The 21067-nt window shown below is 44.5% G+C and overlaps 2 protein-coding genes across 7 annotated transcripts in view; both read right to left on the reverse strand.

The window, feature by feature from the left end:
* The window catches only part of qkia (QKI, KH domain containing, RNA binding a), a 75756-nt gene extending 74178 nt beyond the window's left edge, over positions 1–1578 (reverse strand). For all 6 annotated transcript variants that reach the window (XM_063500171.1, XM_063500168.1, XM_063500169.1 and 3 more), the window contains exon 1: positions 1164–1578. In XM_063500171.1, coding sequence (XP_063356241.1) covers positions 1164–1308 — 145 coding nt within the window. In that variant the 5' untranslated portion in view covers positions 1309–1578. The remainder of the gene's footprint in view (positions 1–1163) is intronic.
* Positions 1579–14372: 12794 nt separating this feature from the next.
* Positions 14373–21067, reverse strand: part of pacrg (PARK2 co-regulated) — a 150561-nt gene continuing 143866 nt past the window's right edge. Inside the window, exon 5 of the mRNA XM_063497714.1 lies at positions 14373–14580. Within this exon, the coding sequence (XP_063353784.1) occupies positions 14420–14580 (161 nt within the window). The 3' untranslated portion in view covers positions 14373–14419. The remainder of the gene's footprint in view (positions 14581–21067) is intronic.

A 21067-nucleotide genomic window follows, 5' to 3' on the forward strand; every position in this document is an offset into this window, starting at 1 on the left:
ATCAACATAAACGGCAAACAATCCTGGGTTATTAAAGCCACAGGGGGGGCCAAAATCAGTGACAGGGCGCAGGAAACAAATGCCGGCTGCCAAATCCAGCCTGGACGGCGCCGCTGACAAAAAAAGGGCGACGCAGTTTTGGTAGGGCAAGCTTGACTGGTTTAAAAAAAAGAGGGGAAAAAAGAAAACACGACGGCAGCTGCAGCAGGGGAAGGAAATACAAACAAGCCCCCCTCTATGTTTTAAGGCAAATGTTGTAGTAGCCAAAACAAGAGGGAGAAAGACAGCGGTGCCGCGTTTAATGAAAAAGTTAGACGGCTGAAATAATCTTCCGAGTACCCCCCTCCTCCTCCCTCCCAGCAGCAACTCAGTGGCCATTGTTTGGGCAACAAGCAGAGACATTCCGCCGTGCTGTTAGACTCGGCCGCTGGGCAACAACTAACACGACCCTCGGAGCAAGGCAAAAAGAGAGGAACACGAGCAAACCCAAACACCCCCCAACGTGTGTTTATAGCAGTGTTAAGCACAGCAATTGCAGTCTGTTTATTACATACGTGGCCAAGTTAACGCCACTGCCTGGTTCTTGAAGAGTTCAGCAGACACCCAGACAGGCTAGCTGAAAATGTTGCTAACCCGAGCGGCTAAACTGCTGTGTGGAACATGTGGAACCAGGGCCCCAGAGATTTTTTTTTAACTGAGAACAACATTCGTATAACCTGAAGTGTGCTTTTATTCTTATATCATTATTTATTTATTTTTTAAACTTGCCCGTTAACACGTCTGACAACATGACAGTGATATGCGGTTTTTATTTCTTAGGTAAGTAAGAGAAAGTTTTCATCTCGTCGTCACAAAGTCAAGAGAGCGGCAGAAAACTCCGGTGGACTCGGAGCTCAGGGAGAAACAAACTCGCTCCGATAGGATATTAGTGCGTTTCTTGGGTTGTATTGTGGGGCAATTCTCACTGGAAGTTGGTACTACTACGTCTGCCACCGCCTGGAATATCGGGGTGCCCTCTGCTAGTGCATCCCCGGGTTTCGCTAACGATTTGCGGCAGGGATGCCCAGCGAAGCCGTGCCGACACCGGACTGCACCGTGGTCATGCTTTAACCCACTCCCCCACCTCTCCAACGAGGAGTGTGTCTCTCCAGAAGGCCACTTACCTTCATCCAGAAGCCTCTCTAGGTGTGTGAAGATGCCGCAGAGATTTGGCAAACTGGTCATGAGCTTCTTCTCGTTCAATAATTGCATTAAATAGTCGGGACTCGGCCTCGGTCGCTCCTTCACTTCGACCTCTCCGACCATCATCTTTGCGGCGAGAGCGGAGAACAAACCACCGCGAAGCACAGAATCCTCTTTTAAGGAAAAGAGAAAAAAAACGAAAAAAGAAAAAAAAACTTGCGGCTCCTCGCTTCCCTCCTCCTGATGATCAGAAGACTCTGTGAGACCCCCCTAAAATCAGGTTTGGTTTGTTCTTGTTGTTTGAGTGGAGAGGGGGGACAAAAAAAGAAACCGTTATCTCCCTTCCAGAGACTCGTGCGCTGTACTCTCCTCTACGCCGTGTGCGCTCGGGGACGTTCGATTCCACCACTGTAGGCGCGAGAGCCTGTTCCACCGGAAAGGGTCCGTCCTCCTTAACGCTCATTGGACATCTTCCTTTACAGAGTAACCAATCATTCCTCAGATCCGAGCTACAGGGGCGGAGTCGAGTCGTTAGTGGAATGACGGACGGGGATTGTAGCCAATGAGACGCAGTGCGCAGGAATGCACATAATGCCTCTAATATGTTGTCAACAGAATAGAACACATTTACCTCCTCCTTCCCCCAAACTAACAGCAACATTTTCCAGATTTAATCTTAGTCTCTCAGTCTTTGTTCCTTAATAGCTTGACACTGCCATAAGTGAGTTCATAACGGTCATACCACACCATTCATATGTGTGTCAAACGTTCATGCAGTGGAATGGCTTCATTTTAAGCCCAAAGAACAAACATCAGACACAGCGATAATTTCACCTAAGATATTGTTTACAATCAGATTTTTGTGTATGCATGGATATGTAGTATCCAGATGGAAATAAGAATACAGGTGCCTAAACAGCCTATAGTGGCTGAGACCTGGAGGGAAGCTATCAGAAGCCTGGATACCATATAATTCCTACAAAGGGATATCAATAACATATTTTTTCATCTTCCAAATAAGATATGTCATTATTAGGAGACCCATACAACCTCCAGTAAAGAAATGCTTTCATAATTCAATTTTTACCCCCTAGCAACATAGTTGTAAGCATAGAACAACAGAATGACTGTCTCCAGAGTCTTTAGATGTGGAGCACTTTCAGCCATTAAGTCGCTCAGCTGTTCTCATCGCTGTGATTGCATTAACTTTTTCACTGGAGAAAGAACAAAGAAATCCTTTATATTGCACAAGGACATCCATGTTGTGTCAAAACTTCAGCCCCGCTTGTCATTCAGACTGTATGAGGCCTGGTGTGATTCCAGGTCTCGGTAATGACGTGTATGGGTCTCCTAATCTATGGAGTAGTCAGCTGATTTGAAAAGTCATACGTGGGTTGAGTGCTTCATGCACAGGGTTTGTGTGCAGCAGAGGCAGTACACTTGCCAAGACCAACCTACGAATCAGGATGATTGTGGATTTCATGTGTGGGCTCCACTCTGGGATGCTAAAATATGAAATAAAGATCAAACTTGCAGTCCATATCCTACAACATGCCTATTGTTACTCAAGACTTGTACATCTTGTTATCCGTCTGGGACTGATTGATCAATGCTCTGGTAATCAATAGAGACTTTGCATTGTCCTGTCCTTGGGAGAACCTTTCAACATGTCCTTTGAAGATTAAAATACTTGATCGATGAAATGCACGCATGCAACCAGCTACCTCAACTTAGATCTGACTTTGTGTGAAAATAAACCACAACTGGTGCAATTTTAACAGCTGTTGGTTAAGAGGCACCCAACTATGTCTGAGCCATGACCTTGGCAGCCATTCGATTTGTTCGCTTGTTGCTCACCCACTTGTGTTTTTGTATAACAAAAAAAAGAAAGAAAGTCCCTTGAGTGGGTGCTTAAACAGCTGCATCATAACCTCCTGGCTTTACTTTGTCGCCACTGTGTTGCAATGAAATACAAACAATCCGGTCCAAGGTATTAGAGTCAGTGCAGCATGTCCAATAAACTGATCAAACAACACTAACTATATGTGGTGATGTGCTTGGACTAACATTGTCCCGCAGTATTATTAGCTCGAAAAACATATGCCACTCATAACATACCAATCAGTCAAATCATTAAAGCCACTGAGATGTGAAGCAGATAGCATTGATCATCTCACTGTAGTGCAACGTTCTGTTGGGAAACCTTGGGCCGGCAATCACGTGGATCTTTCTTTGATACATAACAAATGCACCCACCGGTCCCACTGCAATTCCATCTGCTAACGGTGGGCTCCCTTAGCAGGATAGTGTGCATACACATTCAAATCCAATTCAGGATCCACAGAGGCTCAACTGTAAAACTCATAGGATCCACAGAATCTGCCTGTCTCCCAGTGTCAGGACCCCAAAGGACTGGTGTCCATGCCCCGATGTGTTTTTCAATTTTATTTATAATAGCGCCAAATCACAATAACAGTTCCCTTAAGGCCCTTTACATTTCAGGTTACAGACCTAGCAACAATACAGAGAAACCCCCAACAATAAGACAACACTCCATGAGCGAGCACTTGGCAACAGTGGGAAGGAAAAACTGCCTTTTAACAGACACCTCTGGTAGAACCAGGCTCAGGGAGGGGCAGCCATCTGCTGCGACCTGTTGAGCGTGAGGGGAAGGAGACAAGAGAAAAGACACACCGTGGACAAGAGTCAGAGATTAATAATACCTAATAATTAAATGCAGAGAGGTAAATAAAACACAGAGAGTGAAAAAGAATCAATCAGTGCTTCATGTGAAGTTCCCAGCAACCTAGGCCTATTGCAGTGTAACTAAGGGAGGGTTCACCGTCACCTGATCCAGCCTAACTATACGTTTCATCAAAAAGGAACGTTTTAAATTTCTTCGCCTGTTCTGGTGTAACGAGGAGGGAACCTATACAATATTAGGCCGTTGAGTATGACGTCAGGGCTACATTCAAAATGCCTGCTCAAAACCAAAAGAAATAAAAACTAGTAAAACACGTGTAACCAGCCGTTCAGCCCTAGATGAGGGCAGTTAGGAGAAGAGCATGCCACAGGAGGCTTCCTGTCAAAGCAGGAGGACAGATATGGTTGCCTTAACAACCGGTGCAACGCATTCGTGGATATAGCTACATACATTACTGCTATAATTACTGAGCTTCAGGTCAGACAAACAAAATCCTGCTTCAGATTGTTTTTGAACTACCTATTATACATCAAAAGGACTTTAGGATCTAAAACTCTATACTTGAAGTGTCTGGAATTAACTATTTGATCATAATTTCAACCAGTGACCAGGGAAACTCAGATAGTAACGCTTTTGCATAAAGGCTCGTCACTTACACTGCCACCAATTACACAGGATATGTAATATTAGTCCCGTCGTCCAAATGGTCTGCATTATCACAGGGCTATCTTAAACCCCAGATGATAAAACATCCCTTGAAGTCAAACGCTGATAAGTGATTTCAGCGGATAAGACTAAGCAGATAGGCAGAGGGAACGAGAAACCCAATTTTCATGTGACTTGGAGATAGCTAAATTGTTCACGGTGTTGACTTTATGTTTCTCTTTTTTCCCCCCTCCTGCCTTATTCTTTGAATATAAGCGATGGAAAAAGTCATAGTCTTCTAGCATCAAAAAGAATCTGGCATTTATTCTGAGCTTTGAAAATGGGTTTAGTTCTTATCACCAACGGTGTGCATGGTAATTTGCACCTTGCCTAGCGCTCATTCTTCTGCGATGGGTCACATACGCCCTGTGTGTGTGCTTGAGTTTATACGTGTGTGAAACAGCAACAGAGAGTTAGAAGAACTGAGCGAGACGCAGCAATAGCATACGTAAGTGTGTGTGTGTGTGTGTGTGCCCATGCATGCTTGTGTCTTCTGACAGCCCGAGAGTAAACAGAAACGATATTAATCCCCCCCTTTTGCTCCCCCTGCCCTTGTGTTTTCGTCATTTTTAATAACACGGTTTCTATTCAACAATTAATCCAATTAACAAGGATCCAGATAATTAATGAACATGCGTTTAGGCCCTTTTGAAGAGACGCTGTTAGCTCACTCACAATGAGCTCTGAGAGCGCCTTGGGTTCTCGAATGAAAGTATGCTGCTGGAAACAATCGGGCCCTCGGTAGGACCCCTGCAGCTTTTCACGGCTTGCCTCGGGGGCCACAGCCGCGGGAATGCGAGTCAGAGCTGGTGACTCTGTCGAGGCAAGGCTGTCTGCGATAAAGACTGCAGCTCTGGAGGAGGCGAACAGAGAGAGACCCACGGGCTCTGATAACACGCATACATACAAACAAGTACAACATCTCTCTCTTTTTCTACCGACTTGCTAGTTTGGGGACTGTGGGGAAAAACTGCCGGTAGAATCTGGGTCATTTACATTTTGAGGAAGGTGTGAGCACAACGAGAAAGAAATAAATGTCCTTCTAGCAACCACAGCTCATACAGAGAAACGCATAATGCCCCTATTATTCATTTTAACTTGTATCATAGGCGTGACATGACAAATGCACTATTCTTCCTTGTGCATTGTTTCCCTCACACTTGTTTGTGCTTGGTGGTACTAAACAGTGTCCGTGCAGTATTTTTTTTTGTCTTCAAATAATCACCTGATGTAAGCATTGGAGATACAATGGACAAAGAGTAAGCGAGTGTAAGTGAAGCAAAGGTGGGGCATGTTCAGATGACAGGCTAATAATGAACTTCCCCTCTAGGTATATTTTAGTGGTCTGTAAAGATTTGCAAAGGTCAATCAATTTACAACCTCTAAACTGCTTTGTAGGCACTTATTTTAAATGTCAGTATTGCCACGTATGTTGATATTTAACTGTATCTGCGTTTACCTCTCAGTAGCTCCTATCGCCTATTGTTAGGAGAAGCTCCAAACATTTCTGGACAGAGTAATTAAAAACTGCATTTTAGCATTAAAAGTAGTTCTTAACTTTGAGAAGCTGAGAGGTAATTTGCCTTTTTGCACAATTCTTCCAAAAATACAGCCATAATTTATTATGAAAAAATATTTCGATGGTGGAGAGTTACATTAATGATTCAATTGGGGCAGCATCACTGAAAATACTGATTTGAACAGCCATTTTGCTACTAAAATGTGTTTCCAGTGCTGCTAAATATCTCTGCCATCTGTCAGAATTCTTAATGCTCATCAGACTCAATTCTACCTGACAGTATAATAAGTGAACAGCAGCACCGGTTGCATTAAAACTGTTCTGTTAATTTACATCATCTTTTTAGTTTCGTGTAATATTAAAAATTCATTCACTGAAGCACACAGCATACACTGTAGTTTAAAAACAAGAAGCCGTCTTAGCTCTGAAAAATTGAAGCCATTGTGAAAGTAATGAATAAGCCTGATATCCTTCTAATGACCAACAGGGGGTGACCCTGCATGTTGGAATCATAGATGGTACAAAATATGGATATAACATCCGGACTGGAAGCTGCAGTCTATCTAAAGCCCAGCAGATGTGGTTGCAAAAAGACCTCTGTTCCTATGTGACATCATGTGCACATTGCTCAAGGGTTGTCCGCCATATTCGATGTGATGGAGCCAGTGGTTGCTAGGGATAAATTATATTGGCAGAGGTTTCTACCTCTTGCTGCGTGAAATCAATTGCAAATTCCCAGATGGTTGTGGACCAGTGTCTTGGCCTGCATGACTGGGGGCCTTAGTCACTTAAACCTATATGATTTTTACATCCAAAATGGCCGACAAGTTAACGTCACATGGTCACGTGAATGCAAACCCGCAGTAGAAGGCTTTGGAGCACCAGTTTTCTTTCTGTCGTGATTCTGTAAAAGCTTTCCCGCTCAGTTTATGGGCTCAGCCGCTTGTTTTGGCTCAAACTGAATAAAATGAAAGTTGCCAATCACAAGTTGTTAGCCAATGAGTTTCACAGATAGACCCGCCCTTCTCTGTCACATTTCAAAATGTTCAACTTGAGAGACCAGTGGCTGACGACATCATGGTTACATCCATTTTTTATACTGTCTGTGGCTGCAAATAAGAAGACATTAAAAAAAAGAAGACCCCAACTTTGACTATTGCGAAAGATGCTAATTTTGGGAATTATGTCCCCTTTTGGATTAAAATAGATGACAGACCAGATAAAGAAGGACATTTTAAGGAATCAGCTGCTGTTTTTCTCTGATAAGTACATTTTAAGCGCCTCTCCCTATCCAAAACTATCATGTAATTAATATCACAGGGAATCACTCATAGCCAAGCTAGCTAGCTAGCTAGCATTAGCTTTGGCTCAGTCTTCTTTTCCAAACATGGTCACGTCCCATTTCAACTGAAATGGCGCTGGCCAAATGCCAAATCAATGTGGCTACATTGTCTTCTATCTACAGCCGATAACACATAACAGTGGCCTGTCAGTCAGTCACTTCGCACATCAGTAGGAAATGAATTCACAAAGCATAATGTCATTCATGCTAGAAGGGCCTTTCCCTTTGCTTGTTTCATTCTTGTTTATTCTTTACTAATAGTTGCTCTCAGCAGCTTTCGGAGTATATCTAAAGAGGAAATTCGTATAAACTTTCAGAACAGTTTACAATGATTCCTCTAATCTACAAATATAAACCCTGGTGCTTTGGAGTGGTTTCTATATATATACTTAGCTAGACTGGTGTGAGTGCGGTCTCATTTGTGTGAATTTCTAGCTCGAAATACCTCGACTGCATGTCGCCCTGTGATCTATTACAGATGCGAGCGACGGGGTCAGAGACCTCTATACATCACGTTATATTTGACGCCTGCCTACTCAACACGTTATAAGGTTAGTAAAGGGCAAAATGCATGTTTTGAAACTTAGCTGACTTAGATTTGTGCTCTCTAAGTGGTTGCAGAATTCATGGACAGGAAACCAGACCAGGAAAATATCCATGTGCAAAACATTCACATAGTGCAGGTTACACTTTAAAGGAAAAGAAAGAAAAGCCAGCTGTTGAAGTGCTAAAGCATGGGGCAGCATGAGGGAAAAAAAATCTATCACAATTCAATCTGACACTGCAACATTCAAGCTCTTGTGTGTTTCCACAGCCCCTTCTTACCCCCACCCCCCTTCAGCTATACACTATTTTCTATTTTGTTAAAGGTCACCTTGGGTGTTGTAGAGTAGATGGTCCAGTGGTTTGGCAATCTGGTGATGGAAATGCCTGTTGGCTTGCCTGTTGTCGCTCAGACAGGGAAAGGGAGGGAGACAGGTGTAGGACAGCTGGAACTACTCGTGATAGTGGGCTGTGGATGGAAAAACATTGCCTCCAAACTCCCACCTTGAACCTGCTAATCATCAATCAGACACACAAAAACCACTCTTTACCATTTTGCAGGACGAGGCACTTGTACAGGCCGGAGGATATGTTTCGCAGGCCGCCCACTCCTCGTTTCATTCCTCGTTGAGATCACACCGGTGTCAGCGCAGCTTAAAGAAGTCCAGCTGATGCTACATCTGTCCGTACCAATTGTTAACAGTGTGGACTCGTTGCCACTCCTCCCGAAGATGCTTGCATTTGTTTACTTGCTTTTTTGCCTGTTTGTTTGCGCCTGCCAAACCGTAGCAGGGAAAAGAAATGAGTGTTTGTGAGTGATAAGACCTGTAGGAGAGGAAGAGGAGAAAGATGAACAGAGAAAGTGGGAGACGGATAGTGACGGAGGGGAGAGAGGCAGAGAATCCTCATTGATCACATCTGCAAAGAGAAGGATTGATCCCGTGGTGTGGTCTGGGATATAAACACACACGCAAGCACACAGGATCACACTGGCAATCATGAGCACTGGCAAGAGAATCACTTCACACCTAAACAGTGAATCAGGATGTGAGTTTTTAGCAGATTTTTATTCATATTTAAGGGGAGTTTTGTGGAGGGCTGCGAGAGGGAAACAGAATTTGAGCTTTAAAGTGTTTACATTATTTATCCACTCTTGAATTAAGCCTGTGAATTAGACACCTGGCATATGGAGAGGCAGATAGATAAATCTCCATTGTGCTGTCCTGTCTCGCACATGCTCAGTAGCTGCCCGGATGAGCAACGGAGTCCGCCAGGCAGACGAGAACAAGACGAATCATTCCCCGGGGGGCATTTATTTCTGTTGCACAGCACAATCCCTTCATTGCCGGTTCTAACAATCTGCCTTTTGAGACTATAACACTGCAGTAAGAGAGACAGGACATCAGAAAAAAAGGGACCAGATGAAAAGAGGAAGGAAGTGATAAAGAGGAAGACAGATGAAGACTTCCCGAGTGCTTAATCAATCCTTCAGTGTGCACGGGGCTACATTACTGCATGCAACACCACAACACAGCTTTTTATCATATTAAGTGTGACCCACATGGCTGAATTATTTGATTTTCAACACGCGGAGATGTTGCACACAAAGTGGGACATTCGCATTCAGCTTGTTTGTTCAGATAAGGGAGCGTGGTGATGTTGTTAAGTGGCAGTTGTCGCCTCAATTCTCCTCTGTTTTTCACTTGCGAAGGGGGGAAAAAAACAGACAAACAAGTGGTTTCTTCTTCAGTCTCTTATTTCTCTTTTCTGCAGCTGACTGCTCCTAAATCTCAGGTCTGGCTGGAGCTAGACAGCTCTCTCTACCAGGTGACACAACATCCCCCTTCCCTCCATTCATCCATTTCGACGTGGCCCACACAGCCTCTCTTTCCCTTCATTTCTCTGCCTGCTGGATTCATCTCAGGCTGCCCGTCTGTCTCCGAGCTCAGGTGCAACCAATCTCCCTGTCCTCCTCTTTATTCAGCGTGCTCTCTCTCTCTCTCAAATAGACAGCACAGGCATTGTCATGGTGCCTTTTCCTCTTCATAATTGTCCCCTTCCTCTTCCTTCCTCAGCCTTTTCTCAATCTCCTTTTTTTCCTCTCCGTCAACAAAACGCTATCAGCGTGTTTGTGTAGCTTTTGTTGCGCAGCTCACTGCAGTATAAAAGCCTTTGTTGGCCTGCCACCACTATGATGTGGCGAGACGGAGATGCACAAGGACAAACTTGAGCTCTGTGGAGCCGGCTCTCACGACGTCACTGTTCATTCTGAGAGAAGCGTCTCATCCTGCTGCTGCTGGGGTGCGAGCTAGACACGCACCTACTCACTTGACTGAGTAGTCAACTGTGTTGAGCTGTGTGGCTGGATGACGTCTCTGTATGTATGGTCCCATGTCGGCGTACCGAAGTGTTTCCGACAGTGAAATAGCTCGCGCGTGCTCCTCAGTGGGAGTAGCTGCACGGCGGCGGCAGCTGTTGTGAGTGGCTGAGCTTGCTAAGCTAATAATAAACCTTGGAGCGGAGCGAGCGGCTGTGGGCCCCACACCATCTATGGTTGACCCTTGAAGTTGAGCTGTAACAGAGAGTGGCCATCAGGAGAGATCCTGGACTAGAGAAAGCCATCCCAGTAACATGTGACTTACTGGAGTCAACCTAGAGCCTGCAAGTAACAACGTAGCTGGACGACATTGTTGCTTTGACACTATGTGGTCCTGTCCCAGTGTAGAAAGTCGGGGTAAGTTTGTAAGGGATGTTTGATTGATGTTGGACCGATACAATTAGCTCTCATGAATTAGTTTCTCATGAAAACGCAACAACACTTGGGAAGAAGAGACAAGCAGATATATGGACACATTTTGTATTGAATGTCAAGAAAAATAAGACACTTTTTAAACCATGTGAAGCAGCTCTCACTGGGAAAAACACAACAAACTTCGCCTACTATAATCTTATGATTTCGTCAACTAAAATTAGACTAAACTAAATGGTGTTTTGTTCAAAAGACTGTGATTAAAGCTAAATCAAAATTTACTGTCAAAATTAACAGTGGTTCAGAGGAATTTGTGGTTTTCATCCCCACTAAGGACAAAGGTAAGTGTGCAGGAATGGTTAATGTTGGGTTTGTGACACCTTAAAACAGCACAAACCTGTAAAAAACATGCCAGTGATCAGTACGGTGTTTTTCCAAAATGCACTCAGAAGGGTGTTAGACTTGTGCAGAAACTGGGATAAGCAATCTAACCATGATTCAAACAGAATCAGCAGATTTCCCCCTCTATCTCTGCAGCTATCTCTGTTAACAACAACAGGACGGTTGGTGTGAGGTGGTTAAGTAACACGTTAGATTAATACCACTGACTCCACGAGCTATCAGCAAAATCTTTCAAAATAGACAAGGAATACCAAACGAGAGCAAAAAAAACAAAGCAAAACTCGGATATCCGCTCAACTGAAAATAATAATGTGGCTCTATCTGCGGCAGATAGTATCTGCTGTAAGGAAGAGGAGCAGATTGCTGTAACCTGCGCTCTATGACTGGAGGAAATGCACCGAATGGGTGGCAATTTATTTCTTTGTGAATGTTGGTGCACCTGCAGTCATAAGATGATCAATTGCTCATTATGACTGAGGGGAGAAGGGTCAGCATATTATGATCAGGATCATTTCAGCTCTGTGCTAAATTTGTTGCCGCTGTGTTTTGTTTTGTTTTTCCGTGTCTGAGAACAGGACGAGAGATAAGGTGGGGGGGTAAAAAATTCGGGTAATGTCATGCATGTCTTTCTGGCCTGTAGGTCTGAACCAGCCATGCGGCGATGCTTTTGATAGAGCAAATAACCTCAATGGCTGCCTTCATTCCTGTTCATTTCGCACTTCACTCTATTACTTGCATGAGCAATTACAGCAGTGTAGCTGCTTGGCGTTGGGTTGCCATTACTGCGTGTGTGCGTTTGGTTGTGTTACTCAGATTGTGGGGGTGTAAATATGTTTACACGTTCACATTGTGGGGAAAAGCAAGGAGATGATTAGATTTTTAAGGTGGAAGTATGATTTAAGGTTAGTTTGGGGTTAGGTTTAACCTATGAAGATAAATTGAGTGTTTCTGTGCAATTGCAAACTCTGTTAACCATCCTGGTATCAAAATAAAGGTAACACATGTGAGATCTCCTCATAGGTGTAAGGATCACAGCAGATGCTACTGTATCAAAGTAAATGAAGGTGGAACATAAAAAATAAATAAATAAATAAATAAAGATTTTCTTCATATTTCATATCATCTAACTCCTTTAAAAATATGTTGCTGTAGACCAAAAACTCAAAAAATCCATGAATCCACATACGGGCATTATCTGCTGAAATTATTCGTTTTGAAGCCATTTTTGCAAAAATTAAAATCATACCAGCAGTCACCTTGAGGCGCTTTATATGCAAGGTAAAACCCTTCAAGAATAGAGAGAAAATCCCAACAATTAGACGACCCCCTATGAGCAAGCACTTGGCGAAAGTGGGAAGGAAAAACACCCTTTTAACAGGAAGAAACCTCCTGCAGCTATCGGTTGGGGGTGAAAGGGGTTTAGGAAAGTAGAAGTTATGGTTAGGCTCACTCTGAACTGATCTTCTTTTTGAAACCATATTCTCAAGCGTTCCTTTCCACACTGTCCCCTTTCTTCCCGACGAGGTCTCAGTGCCGATTAACGCCTGTGATGTGACCTAATTGGGAAAAAAATCACATTGCCTGGCCCTTTGAGTGTGACAAAGCAAAGTGAACTCTGTAGCATCCGTACAATATGGCTTGCATGACACGGTGTTCAAAGATGGGAGGGGGCGGCGGTGAACAGGGGAGAGAAGTCTCATTTCTAAAACCAATATTTGAAAAAAAGCTTAACAAAATTGTTCGCCCTGTTTCACTTTGTCCTTTTCTTCTAGTTCTCCTCTTTATCTCTAAGCTCTTTGCTGGCCAGCTGCTAGCCTGTGGCTCAGTAAAATTGGACAGGTGAAGCGGGACAGCGGGGCGTCACTGATACAGTTCGACAGAACTGCAGGCTATTCAGAGTTCGATATGCTCATTAAGTGAGAACACGGGTGAAATTGTACGCCCCCCACCCCCTCCACAACGCACCCCTTTAAAAAGTAGTCAAGTGGCTATACCGTTGCTATCTTTGTTTTGCTATGCAGCTGCAGTTATTAAGGTGAAATATGTGCTTTGTCTCAGAAGGGAACCTCTCCGCACTCCCTTTCGTCTTTCACTACACAGATCAAGCACGAGGCAAGAGCAGCTCGACTTGAGTTCAGCAGTGTGGAACACCTATTCAGTAACGTTCCTTTCAGGATGTGCTGAGGTTGAAATATGAGCATTATGAACCTGTCTTCTGCTTGAGAATAGATTCCTCCGCAGGCCTGTAAAGCTGCTTTCGCTGGAGACATGACTTACAATAAGAGATGGCGCAAGTGTCCTTGTGAGTTTCAGAAATCAATTACGCTGTGTTTTCCCCCATGAGTCGCAGGGTTGTATATGTATATGTGTCAGTGAGTGTATGTGCATGTGCGTGCGGGAAATATGGCTGCTAAAACTTCTGCTGTGTCTGTGAAGAAGTTTACGGCAAAGGATAGAGAGCGAGAGAGGGGAGCTTCATTCAGTGTGAGAACAGAGAGCTGGTTACTGAGTTACTGGCTGGTCCGGATAAACAACGAGGCAGGCGTGTTGTCATGCACAAACACCAACAAATAAGCCCGCATACACACCAAGTGTTCCCTAAGATCACTGTGGGGTATTTGAGTTCAAATATCCAACATAAATGCACGTTCAGACAGGCTCCGTCTCCAGCTGGGTTAGTGACAGAATGAGTGCAGTAGTACAATACGATACAAAAAAGGAAAAAAAACCCAAACCCCGCTGCAGTTTCTGCGTTACTGAAATCAATCTTTTCTATATCTCAAACAGTATTATCAGCTTTTCAAAGGAAACCTTTGTGGTGAAGCGATAACGGCTTTCAGATCTGGAGATATAAAATACTTTATTTATATTTCGAAATATCATAAATACACACATGCTTCAGAGACAGCTGTAAGGAAATGCTGCTGGAGCTGTGGATGCCAGCGTAAGTCTTGTCGCTGTACATTGGCATCTTCTTTAGCCGACATAAATCCAAGATGGCCAACGCTTCAACAGCAACATAAGTGTTTGAAAGGCGAAAAAATAGATTCTGGGTGAAGATTTACTTAGATGCAACAGAATTTTTAATGTTTTCATACATTTTAAAAGAGGCTTTGAAACAAACGTCAGTATGCACCGAGGACTTCCCATCAGCTGTCTAAATAAATCACTAAAGAAACGGGAACAGAACAACAAACTGATAACACTTTAAACATGCCGCTGTAAATTAAATCTTAAAGACGTGGACATGGCTGACAGCCCACTCCTCCCTCCTTAGTTCGTCAGGCAGGACTGATAGGTGGGGATCATGTATTTGATGTTTATATAGGCGTCTGGTCCTCCGTAGCGCTCAAAGATCTGGAGAGTCTCGTCGATCAGTTCGCCAATGTCCTCTTTCTTCCACTGGCCGTAGTCGATGCCATCTCCGAGATTTTCTAGGGGACGAGCAAAGACATAAACCAGACAAAATGAGGAAAAACAAAACAAAGACGGCGTATATTCTAGGAGCGCCCGGGTCATTTCAGACTGTGAGGCTGATGTCAGGGCTCACAAAGCACCACCTGTGGCCACAGCGCATTGCTTTGAGACTGCAGACCGAGTCGGCAAATGCCATCCTTCCATCTGACTTCAAACCCAGTGGACAGACTGAATTTAATTTACTCCTCTTATGCCGCGGCCAGTTGGGACCGAACGGCAAAAAGAGTTTTTAACTGTTCAGCTGAAAGTTTAATGAGGCGGCCTGCGGAAGGGAGAGCGGCGGAGAGGACGCGCGAGTTAGTGTGTGCTCTGCTGCTGCACAAAGCACGCGCCGGTGCACATGAGGCATGAGCAGTGAGCTGGAGTCACGCTCCAAAGGTAGGAATGTGCTTGGTGTGTGTGTGTGTGTTTGTGCTGCTATCTTCTTTTACTGATGTGATTGTGTGATTTTGATTTGGAGTAAAATCTGAGACAGTTAAAATCCTCAAAAACACACAAAGGAGCTGATCCTCTGCATTTCAGTTAGGACCCCTGCAGTTTATAGTTGTGGATCACGGCTTTATTCGGGGATCTCGGACACAGTGGGTTGCAAAGAGGCTTGCAGGTAATGCTCAAAATGACATTAGCTGAACTGGGATTGTAACTGACCTGGACTCTGTGGTTTACTAATTTTAAATAGATTCCACAGCTGTGGACGTACATCTGTACGTAACCAAAAGTCGTTCACTGCACGATGAAAAAAATCTACATCACTTTGACCCAAGTGGACTCCTTTAATGCTACGCTTTGGCTGCATGTTTGCATACTCCACTGTGATTAAAAATAAACTTGTGGCTAACTGAAAAGCAGTGAAACCTGCCCTCCACCATCACACACACACACACACACACACACACACACACACACACACACACACGCACACACACACACACAGTCACAGTGCAGTAAAACACATAAAATTACAACAGCCGAGCACACAGCACAGGAAGAACTTGTTATCAGGAAAACATTCCTGAGGTGTCCAGGCTGCACTCCTCCTTCCTCCTTCCTTTTCACCAGCAGGCACACTTAAACGCACACACACACACACACACACACACACATGTCTGGTTTGCTATCCTCGTGGGGACATCCCATTGACATAATGCTTTCCCTAGCCCCTTACCCTAACCCTAACCATTAAAAATGAATGCCTAACCCTAACCCTTACCCTAAACCTAACCATAACCTAATTGTAACCCTGACAGTAAAACCGCATTTTGAGTGTGAAAATTGCTTTCAAACCCGAGGGGACCTGGATTTTGGTCCCCACGGTGCAGAAAGTCCCCACCAGGATAGTAAAAGTCAGATTTTGGTCCCCACCAGGATAGTACGAACCCGTACACACATACACACACACACACACACACACACACACACACACACACACACACACACACACACACACACACACACACACACACACACAGACGTTGACTTTATCAGCACACAGCAAGCTGCCAATCTCATGCCAGTGCACCGGAGGCTCAAAACACTTTTCAGAGGAATGACACACACACACACACACACACACACACACACACACACACACACACACACACACACACACACACACACACACACACAGACGTCCAAGTTTGTTGCCAATTTAAGGCCCTGCTCAACTAACATATCCTGAAGAAAGAGTGTAGATTTTATTTCTGGAGGCTATAAAATAAAACAAAGAAAAACAAACCGGTCATTTGACTTAAAAGAGATTTGAGAAGAGAAGAGAAGAGAAGAGAAGAGAAGAGAAGAGAAGAGAAGAGAAGAGAAGAGAAGAGAAGAGAAGAGAATCACCAGGATGTGATGTGAAAAATTAAAAGCAGCACTTAAAGGAGGACCCGGCAACCCCTTCTTTCACTCCTAATTAGACTTGGAGAGAGAAAGGGGACACTAAACCTCACGATCACCTCTTCCAAACACTCCATCCTTTATTCTTTCTCAGTCTTTTCTAATCACTCATCTTCCCTTACAACCCCACCAACCCTCACCACCCCTCCATCTTTCTCCTCTCCTTTCCACTTGTCCATGGCCTCCTCATTAAAACACAAAGACAGCCAGTCCCATAAAGTGGACTGTTAAGCAGTAACATGTCTATGATCTCAGTCTGCAGCTCTCGCTTTTTGATATGTGGGGGGTTGGTTTCCAGCTGTGCTTTGACCAACAGTTAGCCCAGATACACTTAAGATTTTTACAGCTTTGGCTTTATTTAGCAGCTATTTACTGTTTTCCTTTTAGAGATACAACAACTACAATAGTCGCATACGCTGAGGAATGCAGCATTCGAGAAAAGCTCTTATTCACATCAAAACTCAGGCAGTGGTTTGTTTTGGAGTGGCCCACAACACAGGCGTCCGCACCCTACTAGTTAGCAAAATCTTAAATAGCATCTATAATGCAGCCAGTGAAAGAAAATCAGAGATGTGTGTAAGCTGGGCAGTGAGAAGTAATGAGTACAGTGACTCTTACAGACTTGCAGTCTGCTTCAGCTGCGTGTGTGTGTGTTTGCACAAAAGCATGTTGGTGTAGGTTACAAAGCCAAGTCCGTGGAGAGTTGCCCCCTGTTACTGTGGAAATGAGCAGCCAAAGCCAGCCCAGAGGGGGAGCTTGGCCTTCAGACAGAGAACACAGGGAGTCGGGGAAGAGGTGCAGCTTGGGAACCAGCAGAGCTCCGACCAGTTTCCTGGGGCCTGGAGTTGGGGCAGAGAGGTTGTGCAATCTGGGGCCTTTCAGCCCATCCAAACACATCTCGCCCGGTGAGCTGTTGGGAGGCCAGTAGCGTCTAAAGGCAGAGAGCAGAAGAATTTTCAGTGATTCTCAATATTTAAAGAGCAGAAAGGGGAGAAGTGTGTTTAAGTAGGGATGGAGGAAAAGGAGTGAGGAGGGAGAGGAGGGGTGAGGGTGTTAAAAGCAGCCTCTGCAAATGTCCTTCAGCAAAATAACTTCTCTTTCTACCCCTGCTTTTTTTCCTTCTCTCCCCTCCCTGCCTTTTTTTCTTCTTCTTTCCTCTCTCCTTTTGGCAATATCCGCAACCCTGGGCAAAGAGCGAGACAGAGGGAGAGAGAGGGGAAAAAAATCTTTAAAAACAATCATAATAAAAAAAAAACCCACCCCATGAACAGAAGGAAAAGGGCCGTAGCAGGAGCCGGCTCTATGTTCCTCTGAGGAAGACGAAAGGTCGATACAGAGGCAGACAGCGGAGGATTCTCGGTGCAGCGACATTTGCTACACAGAAGGTGGAGGAGGAGGAAACGCAAGGTGGCTTGGAGACGCCGCTTTGTTTCTGCCTTTTATGCTAAATCCCCGGGCTTAAAGGGGGCCTTTAGCACATAAAGCAAGGTGAGGAAGCTGGAAGGAAGAGGTGAAATTATCTATCTATATATCTGTCGATGCCTCTCTGGCTCCGCTGTGATTTCTGCCAACCCACAGCAGACCAAATCTAAACTACACACAACAACAGCTGCAGCGTTCCTCCTCCACCTCCTCCTCCTCCACTCACACCCTGGTCTTTCTCCATCCCTCAATCCCCACGGTCCTAAACAACCTGTCTTCCCACATCAAGCTGAAGACGAGCTGTCACAGATGGAGGCAGCGCTCGCTGTTTCTCCGAATTACCTCCAAATGTACAGACAGCGGCCTTTCGAGGCATATTTACTGCTGGCAAACTGGGTCTAATGGGTTATAAGCAGACCTCCTTATTGCTTCATTTTTCCCTCTGAAGCTGTAACGGAGCTGCGCTCTTACCCAGTCCAAAGATTTCTGACTGAGGTTAGCGTGCATTATGTGTATGTTGTGAGGTTATAATCCCCTTCTCCCCTCTGCTGCCAGGAACTGAGTGACACACACAATGCAAAGGCTTTGGGAAGTTTAGCTCAAAATTCCAGTGCTGGCTCAACGTAGCATCAACCCACCTGCCTTTGTTTCTAATCAACTTACGCCTGATTATGGAGGTTCCTAATGAAAGCAGCTTAGAGAACAGACCCCCCAACACAATAGCCCTTTGATCATAGCAGCCAGATGCTGAAGAGAATCAATGAATGTGAGAGACTTGTTTTTCTTTCCTTCTTTTTTTTTTATTTCCTCTGAAGGGCTTTGGCCTTGCTGAAAAAGGGAAATGGAAGAATGCAGGTTATGAGTGTGATGGAGCAGCTTGAGTTCCAGGAATATTTTGAGCATTGCTGCACAGCTGACTGTGTTACAAGAGTGCATGTGTTGCATATCTTTCCTGCTCACAAACCCGATAGCACTCGAAGTCCATTTTTCAGGCAGACTAAAGAGCGTTTTCATTCAGAAACAAAACCGAACAGAACAGAGTAAATTCCATGAAATTCAATTTTTAAAAAAAGCATCAATGTTTGTAATTGTTCTTTCATAGTTATATAGGTGCAGTTTAATGTGACTGTTTACAGAATTCGAGCTTAAAAAGGGCTAGAGAAAGTGGTCATGCATTTTCTTCACCTTCTGGGTACAGTGTTTAACACCTTCAGGTCTCAAAGGACAAGGAGTGAAGAGAGCACAGCGGCGGTCTGTGTGCAATGGAGGGTGTGTGGGTTGGAGGAAGGAGGTGATGGGAAGTGGATGGGACCATTGGAGGAGGTCTGTGCTTAACAGCAGGGCTCTAATTAAAAGTGCCTCACAGTTGGGTGCCAGGCAGGCCTCGCATAAAGGGACTGTGGTGGAGAGTGTGAGACTTGATGTGTGTGTGTGTGTGTGTGTGTGTGTGTGTGTGTGTGTGTGTGTGTGTGTGTGTGTGTGTGTGTGTGTGTGTGAGAGAGTGTGTGTGTAACCACAGGTGTCTGTGAAGGAAAGGCAGAAAGACAGAGTGAAAAGGAGCTTGTATATGCTCTTATATGTGTAATTCTAAGTACTGTATGTAGTTTTATGAATTTACTGCACATGTGTGTAGATGACATAAGCATTTTTAAGTGATTACATGTGACAAGGACAGAAAGAGCTAGAGAGCAAGTAGGAAAAGGGTCCTTTCTTAAAGATATATACTTGCAAAATCTAAGAAAGGCTCACAGGATGTTAAAAAATACAACAAACACCACCTCACCCTCAAATACTGTTCTTCCCTTCTCACTGGTTATTTCCCTGTGCCATTGTCCCCCCCCCCCACCATAATGGATTAGCAAGAGGCTGACGGACAGCATAGCTGTGGCTCACATACACATCCACATTCACACCTACACACACAAACACACGCATACCTATACATAAACATGCACGCACCTGGAGCTGGGCTCATTCCCTGGCTCATCACAACCTCTGTGTGTAATCAATAATAACATTTCAGCTTAACACAGCTAGCCCCAATGAGGGCTGCGGCTCCAGTCACATTACATTAAACACATACACACATACACACACGCAAACACACACATGCACAGATATCCAGAGGAGAGACGTAAAACAATAGGCTTATGGTCAGCAGTAGTTTATTAAAGCCCCGGCTCCTGCACCGGCCCTCATCTGAGTGCTCGTGCTTACTGAAGTCTAACCTTTGCTGTAGGTCAGCGATCTCATTTTCCATGTGTTCATCCAGCCCAGCAGTGCTCAATCTATAGGCTAGGTGAAGCAGAGTACCACTTCAACCCTGTGAAAGTTGGACATCAGCAAAGCAGCAAAGCAGCAAAGCAGGCGGATGAGAAAACGTGTCAAGGTCAGGTTGCAGCCCGGAAAGTAAGGCCGGAGGAGTGTGTAGACAAGGCTGAGACTAAGACGTAACCAGCCGAGGATGCTCCTGAGCTGCTCAGGTGCTAAAACTGTTAGATTCCTATCGATCTGGGTCCCACTGGCTTAGTAGACTACATCTGTGCGTGGATATACAGAAACTGAATTCCAATTCCACGCTTCCGCCAAAATCATGCCGTGTCTTCGGCTAATCCCAGGTTGTGCGAGGGATTCAAAGCCCAAGCGAGGCAAGGTGAGAGGCTCATCGCACTTCCACACATCACAAAACCCTCATTTTACTCATTTCTTTTTCAATTAGCCCACACGACCTAGCCATGACCGAGAGCAATATCAGTTTGCACCATTTAGTCATGCTTTTAATGCACAAAGAGGGCTCATCTTAGATGATGGATCAATGCTATTTGCCAAGCTGTTACCATGTCCATTATTGTTTCAATTACCACCACTCAGATAATGGTTATCCCAGGCTCATCGTATCCAATTTTAGCTTGATACATGCATCTCGAAATCAGCTCCAGCATGCTTATCACAGGTTTAAAGGAAAAAGCCATCCCATAATATGTGTGCAGGTACATTACAGTGACGGCTTAGATGGGCAGTATACGTTTTAATTCTTTTTAGATCAAATTTCACATTGTTTTAGGCGCATAAGTGATCCCCGATGGCCTGCTGAGGTTTTAATCTGGGGCAGAAAATATGCTTTTTACC

The sequence above is a fragment of the Pelmatolapia mariae genome, linkage group LG16_19 (genome assembly GCF_036321145.2).
Source record: "Pelmatolapia mariae isolate MD_Pm_ZW linkage group LG16_19, Pm_UMD_F_2, whole genome shotgun sequence".
Lineage (NCBI taxonomy): Eukaryota > Metazoa > Chordata > Actinopteri > Cichliformes > Cichlidae > Pelmatolapia > Pelmatolapia mariae.